Raw genomic sequence first — 7,500 nt, forward strand, 5'->3', positions numbered from 1 at the left:
TTTCCAGAGATAATGCCATAGTCACTGGATAGAGTGACCCTGAGTTGAAGGGACTGAGTCTTGCCTTGCTTTGTCAACACTTGAAGGGCTCCCCAGAAGACATTACCCACTGCACTAATACCCTGTGTGGCCAAGGCCTGAGCTCTCATACAAGGCTCTTCTGCCTTGCCCAAGCCCCACTGAGGCAGCAGTGGGAACGAGACAAAACTATGCCAAACAGAAATGGTGCCAGGAGCTGAATGGAAGGGCAGGAGAGGAGAGGGGCAGACAGGACTGTGGAGGAGCAGAAGCAAGTTAGAGCTTTCTCTTGAGCTTGCGGCTGGCTCCGCCACCTCCGCTGCGCTCCCGCTTCTCCTTGCGGACACAGAAGTACTTGGTGACACGTTTGCGGCACTGCTCGCAGCGCACGGCACAGCACCAGTGGAATTTGCAGTTGCAGCTGGACACCATCTCGGCTCGCCTCTCCTCCACTGCCAGCCCGCAGTCCCCGCACAGCCGCCGGCAGCTCCGCTTCTCCCACTTGCTGAGCGCCTTGCCCCTCTTCAGGCACTCCCTGCCCTCCGTGCCCAGCAGCCCCAGTGTCTTGTTCTCCAGGCAGTAGTCGGGAGAGTCTTCCAAATGGACCAGTTCCTTCTTGGAGATGGAACTGAAGGTCTCGGCAATGGCACCCCGGCTGGCAGCGCTGTTCCCTGCTCCCTGTAGCAAGTCCACCTTCAGGGCTTTGTGGTACCTCTCTTTGAGGTAAGTGCCCACCTCCCGAAACTCGGGCAACTGCAGCCAACAGGTCTGGGTGGTGCAGCTCCCTGACACACCGTGGCATTTGCAAGTCCGTTTCATGGTCCCTTTCACTGCCTGCAGGGTGAGCAGAGAGAGGGGTTCAAGAAAAAACAGAAAAAACCCTTGAGGGGCTGTTTCTGTACTGCAATGCATGCAGAAACATGGCCCCAGGCCTGTGAAAGAGTTTGGCATCAATTCTCCCTGCACAGTAGTCCTGAAGCTCACAGATTTGTTGTTATACAGTGCTCCTCTCCTTGAAGTGTGAGAAAGAGGACTGCAGAAAGTCATTAACACTGTAACAGAGTGACACCATTGTACTGCTGCCATCCCCCCCAGAAGCTATTTCTTCATGTATTTTTAGCCACATCATGTATTTTTAGCCACATCAAATTGTGACTCTCCACAGTGAATGTTCAGAGACAATTTGGTATGCACTGTCAGCTCTGGAGGGAGAGAGGGGCTCACCTTTCTACCTGCCTCGTTGTTATGCAGGTTCATAGCAGCTCTGGCATCTTGTCCAGTCTCCAGGGCATCCACAAACTGCTTGGAAATAGCTTCCCCAAAGCCCACGTTATCGCTGCAGCCCCCCCACAGCCAGCCTTGTCCCCCTAAGAAAGGAGATGAGATGTGTGCTGTCAAAGAACCAGAAGAGGTTTCAGAAGTGATGGGAGAGAAGGGAGGCTGTGGGGCAAATCCAGCCTTTCACAGTACTCCCAGATTCCCTCCCGCTGAGTTCATGACATTTCTCCTGAGGCCTGGACAGTAAGTGGCTCAGGCAGGCAGCAAAGGGGAATGTCCTGTACAAAAAATTCAGGGCTTTCCAGGCTTTCTACAGAGCAGGATTTAGAAGCTGTCAGTTATCATGCATTAGCAGACATGCAATAAGCCTTTGGGTCTCTAATCACCTCTTAAACCCTGACTTCAGCTGGTTCAGTGTGACTTGTAGGGACAGAATCTTGCTAACTTGGATTAACAAGCTGGTGGAGGCATCCTGGTCAGAGGCAACATTCCCCTAGAACAACCCAAGCCTGACACACGTGCATCAAGGCAGCCCTGGTTTTGGCACACCCAGAATTCTGAGATGATGTTTGGCATCTTCAAAGGGTCTGATTCTCTAGTTACCATCAAGAAACAAGGGAGACAGTACATAATGGTGAAATTACACAAAAATATGTGGAAGGTACTTTTCCAAACTGAGTGGGAGCTGAGTGGGACTGGAAAAATATCATGCATTTCTTTCTTCCTAGAGAAAGATACCAAATTATTAATGAAGATTTGAAATCTGGAACATTCTGACCCTGAAATGCCACATTGGCACATCTTGGGAGTTGTGGTTTAATGGCCTTGTGACTCTCTGGAAAGTCCTGGCCCTTGCCTGGACTTCACCAGGACATTGTGATCCCCTCTCCCAGGGAAAGACAAGAATGTTTCATGGGAGGTGGGTAATTGCAGTGGATAATGCAGTCCAAATCAAGAACTGGGACTGGTGGAAGTAGCGGGACCTTTCACCAGCTTGGATTCAGTCCAATGGCTGGATTGAATCATGTTGTTTTGGTCAAGCCCAAAGGTTTCCTGTGCCTTACAAGGTTTTAAGTCCACAATGGAAAGTTTTTTATTAAAAACAGATCTATTTGGGGAAAAAGAAATGTAGCATGACTAACTTGATTTTCCAGAGAAGATAGAATTTGATGTGTTGTTGCCCGAAATCTTGTTCTACTAGAGACAGGCATTCCCAAACTTTGGACACCTAGGCAGTAATGGATATTTTCAAAACTATCAGCCAGTAAAATAAATTACTAAATACTGGACACTCCAGACAAGTTTGTCATAAAGTAACACATACTGACTTGCCTAGTGTGGCTGGGTAGGGCATGACTTTTAAAAGATTTTGTTAATTTGAAATTTGACCTCTTTCTATTCAAAACAAAACCCTTAAATGTCAGTTTTCTGTGAAAGCTGAGCAGAGAGCTGGAGTGGTGCAGCCTGGAGTTCCACACCAGGGTTGCTGGGTGCTGGATAGCACTGTCATGTGGAGGGTGTGATGGCTGTGTGCTGCCACAGGGATTCTCCTGGTTCTGCTCTTGTGTGCCTGCCATGCTGACAAGTGCTAGAGAGGTTTATGAATGCCACCCTGCTTTTCCTCATGGTCATTCTGCTGTAGGGCCAACCTGGTCCTGCAGGCCGTGGGAACCCTGAGGTGCCTGTCCTGTGCTGCTCTACCAAGATCATTTTGGTGTGTGGCAACAGATGCACTCCTCTGCACATACGATATAGTCATTCTTTCCAGCAGCTTAAAGAGTTCTTGATTTGAACCAGGGGAACTGCAAGCCCTTCTACTCTCCTGCTCATTTAGAAAGTAATGGAAAGCATCAAGAGCTTGGCTGGTGTAAACTGGGGGTGGCTCCATTAGCTTTCACAGAGCTTCTTTGGTTTAAACCACGGAAAGCTCTGCTCTGAGCATTGTTCCTGGGTATGGGGACCAGGATGGGGAGGTGTTTCTGCAGGCCTCTGTGGAGAAGAGCTTCTCGTGCTGCCTGTGACGAGTGAGGGGCAGCAGCTCATCTCTCCTTACCCAGCTGTCCGTTGCGGGAGTCGTCACAGCCACAGTTGTCAAAATCTCCCAGGCTGCAGTTCCGGGTCAGCGTGTACATGACGCCCGCAGAGCTGATGGCGTGGACAAAGGCTGTTTCTCGGTTTGCTGCCAAGGAGGAATACAAAGAGAGCAGATATGCAAAAGATTTCGTGGCAAGGGCAGTGTTAGAAATTGTCCTACCATGCAGGAGTCTGTGCAGGACATCTGCAGTGGGGAAGACTTTGTTGGGGTGAAGAAGGGGCCCTACATGTCAGATTAACTTCGTTTGGGCTTGAACTGCATGAAGGCAGAAGCTCCCAAATATGATCCAGATTGACTTATGCCATTTGAAAGGGTGTGGATGAGATAGCACCTGGCTGTCCTTGTAGGAGCTCAGGAGTGTGATAGAGCACAGACAGCCAATGTCCCCCACTTATCAATAACACATTCCCAAAAAGAAGGGGTCCTCTCCAAGTATCAAAGTGCTCCTTCTCCACAGTCCCCTCGAGCCTTACCTTCTGCTGAAATGGCTCTGAGCAGTGACCATACCTACCCACCAGGATCAGTCTGGGAATCATCAGCTGGCTTCACTGAGCCTTTGGCTTTCATTTAATACCAGCAAGGTGTAGATCTGAGCAGATAACCTTCACAAGAATGATTCGGGGACCTGCTTCTGGACTCAGAGCAGGTCTTGTGCTGCAATTGTCTCCTCAAGGCCCCATTTTGAAACCTTCATCCACCTCTGCCTGGGCTCTGGTCTCTTGTCTAGTGCCAGTCCCACCAGATGCCTGAGGCTCTCTAAACCCAGGTCCTGCTTTTACAGAGCAGGTATGAGCCCAGCCCAGCATCAAGCATAGGTCTAGAGGGCCAGATATGCACTGAAATATTTCCTGGGACCTACAAATAGGTAAGGAATAGGATACTGTGACAATGACCACAGCCCCATGCCCTACAGTCACCAAGGTTAGGGATGCTGGATTTCTGCCTAGGGTGATTCTGACATCTGGAAGATGTAGGAGGACTTTTCTCCTGATGGACTCTTTCCTGCTCCCTTTAGCCTTATCCCTCTGCTTGCTACCCAGCCAGCCTGCACTGCCTCAGCCTCCCTGGGGTACCCTGGTACACCATCTAGGCATGGTGTGTCCAGCAGGCCATGTGCAGGTCAGGGGGGTGGGTGCATCCTTGTGGGGAGGCAGTTGAGTGAGGGTTGGTCCTACACCAGCTGGGGTTCAGCAGGTCCATGGGTAAGGCTGGCATTGCAAGGAAGTCTTGGAGTTAGATCCCAGTGTATCTGGGAGCTGATGGGTGAAGGGGTCTCCTGGGGAGATCCCTCTGGGGGATTCCAGGGACAGGCACTTCCCAGGTGGGAATGGGGAAGAAAAGGAGGCACTTGGGAAGAGAGAAGGGGGCCGTGGGCTCTAACCTGTAGCAAGGGGGTCCCAGTAGTGGTATCCAATGCTTTCCTTACCACTGCGCAGCCCACCGTGGCTGGAGAGCTGCAGCGCCCTCTCCGGGCAGTTCCAGCGGTCCCAGGCGAACTGGAACTTGCACTCCTCGATGCCGCTCTGCGCCCCAGCTGCCACACTGCTGGAGTAGATGAGGTAGGCCTAGGAGCAGAGCTGGGGGTCAGCACAGGGGTGGTGCGTATTCTCAACTGAAAGCAACCTTCATGTAATCTTACAAAGACAAGACACACAGAGCTCAGAAGGTCTCCCAGGCTTGGCATCCCTGGGAAGATCACCAGCAGCAGCAGCAAACCAATTTCCTGCTGTGCTGGGTCAGAGCCTGAGCCTCCTGGGAGAGAAAGCTGAGCTCTTGGCTGTTAGCCACGTTAGGAAATGTGCCAGCCAGCCTTTGCTATGAGGAACCTCTTATCTCTCCACCACGAAGGGAAACAGCTTTCTGCTCAGATCAGGAAGCTCCAGGCCAGCAGATGCCTCAGCCTGCCTTGTTTATTCACCACAGCCCATGGGGGAGAGCTAGTGCTTTGGGGCAAAGTTTCTCCACCAGTGTATTGGGAGCTAGATAGGCTTGGAGGTGTTCCTGGGGAATAGCCAGAACAAAATCTGGGTAAATTTTACAACTGGTCCTGGCTAAGTAAAAAAGCCTCTGAAAGAGGAGCACAAGGATATGAGGGGTCAAAAATATGGAACAAAGTCCTGGCAATTCGATTTGTGCTCCTTGAGGAAGTATGTTTTACAGGGTTTACAGAAAATACTTTCTGGCTGGATCAGCGTGCACCCTGATGCCAGCCTGATCCTCAGGAAGCAGTAGATGTCAGGCAAGAGCCTTGGCTGGTGTTGATAGACCAATGTCCAGAATCTGGCCCCAACCAGCTTAAAAGAACCCCAGGGTCAGCATTGCTCGGGGCTCATGCAGCCCAAGGAACTCACAAGTTGCAGCTCATAGCAAATCTTCCCTGGCCTTTCTCTGCCTTTTTGCTGGAAACCTGGGGGTGAGGGGAGCTCTGGCCAAGGCTGGGTGGAGAGGAGTGGAAAGGAGGAGCCCCTCTCTCTCTCTCTCTCCCTCTCTCCTTCTCTCCCTGGGTTTAGTGGAATCAGGGACAGAGATCAAAGGGATTTCTCTTACCTTGGGGCCCGTCATCAGGAAATTATTCACTGACCTGGAAGATAGAGACAGTGTCAGCAGGGAGGGGGTGATGGCGGAGGGGCCTGGGGAATGCCAGGCATCCCAGGGCTCTCCTATCACTCCCCCACAGTCTGCCTGTCTCCTGGCTGCAGGCACCTCTGGTCTCTCCCCCATGTCCCCTTGCTGCTCCCTAAGGGACAGGACCGTGCTGTCCCCTTCCCCCCACCCTGCTCCCCTCAGTCAGGCTGTACTGGGGTGCAGTTTCTTCACTGCTCCTTCCTTTTGCTTTCCTCTGCTCAGCTACCCTTTGTTTAGCTTTCCTGTTCCCCTAGCCTTGCTTTCTTACCTCACTTGACTAAACTCAAGGTAGCATTTCCCCCAGCCCCAGGAGTGGGACCATGCTAAGGGAAGAAGGGCATCACACTGCTGCTCCTTTACAATACACATCTCTCCACATCACAGTCCCTAGTTTTTCTGTGGTGCCATGTCTGACTGCCCACACTCTCCTCTTGGTCAGGTTATGGTGATGGCTGAGCACAAATACACATCCTTCCCATCCTCCTGGACACTGTGTAAGGGACCCTGGGGGTTTGGGGTGGGTGGGAGGTCCTAGACAAAATTAAACTTTCTGGTTGTTCCACTGAAGGAGTGGAGGGATCACCTCCAAGGGTCAGGCAGTGTGGCTTGTGAACTGATGCTTGCAGAGCTGATGCTGTCTGGTCTGAGTCTTTCTCCAGTAAGAAAGATTATTTCTGTGTAAATGGTCAGTCAGCATTAGGACTCCATATGGTGCAGTGACCACCTGCAGAATCTGGAGAATGGCTGGGTGAATCCTGCTTAGCTGCGTCAGAAAGGACTGACACTTTGAAAAAGCCCAAGAGAGCCAACTCCAAATATCCCCAGTCAGAAATGAAGTATGAAAAAAGAGAGTCTCCTAAAAATACCTAATTCCACTCTCTCCAGGTTTGTAAAATATCATTCATCACTGTTTCTGGTAAGTCTGTGGAGCATTTTCCCTGCTGGAACCCAGCACTCCAGAGAAATGCATGAGTGCCGCTATCACCCAGAGAGGACACTGAGGCCAGGGAGGTGGAATGAGTGGTTGAGACCTTGCAGTGAGTGAGTGATTAGGAAAATGACGGAGCATGCACTGAGAGAAACTTGGCTCTTCAGCTTCTTCTTGAGATTGTGTTCTGCTTCAAATGAGCCACAAGTATTCCCTTGTAAGGGAGAGAAAGAAACTGTCTTTTTGTGCTACAAATCCAGCACAGACACTGTGGGGGCATCCCAGGGTGGGCTCAGGCACAGGCAGAAGCAGGCACTGCTGTCCAAAGCTGGGGGTCAAAGTGCAGCCCTGCCATAGACACAGGGACAGACAGGGTGGCAGGACTGGTGCCCAGATATCAGACACATGAGAAACTGGGAGAGGATGCTGTCCTGTCCTGTCCTGTCCTGGAAAACCACTTATGCAGTTAGCAAGCCCACTTCACCTCCACTAGAACTACACCCACGGAGATTCTTTCCAAAGGACATCACAAAAGGATGTCTCATTACTTTAGCTT

At 51.2% G+C, this 7,500-nt stretch overlaps 1 protein-coding gene across 1 annotated transcript; it reads right to left on the reverse strand.

Moving 5' to 3' along the window:
- Positions 1-294: 294 nt before the first annotated feature.
- On the reverse strand, positions 295-6,112 carry WNT8B (Wnt family member 8B; the record flags this gene model as incomplete). Its single annotated transcript, XM_083867002.1, has 5 exons — positions 295-852; positions 1,243-1,385; positions 3,350-3,475; positions 4,818-4,956; positions 5,939-6,112. 5 exons carry the CDS (start codon positions 6,110-6,112, stop codon positions 295-297), a joined length of 1,140 nt encoding a protein of 379 aa, XP_083723128.1.
- Positions 6,113-7,500: the final 1,388 nt, after the last annotated feature.

The sequence above is a fragment of the Zosterops lateralis genome (genome assembly GCF_965231275.1).
Source record: "Zosterops lateralis genome assembly, chromosome: 8".
NCBI classification, from domain to species: domain Eukaryota; kingdom Metazoa; phylum Chordata; class Aves; order Passeriformes; family Zosteropidae; genus Zosterops; species Zosterops lateralis.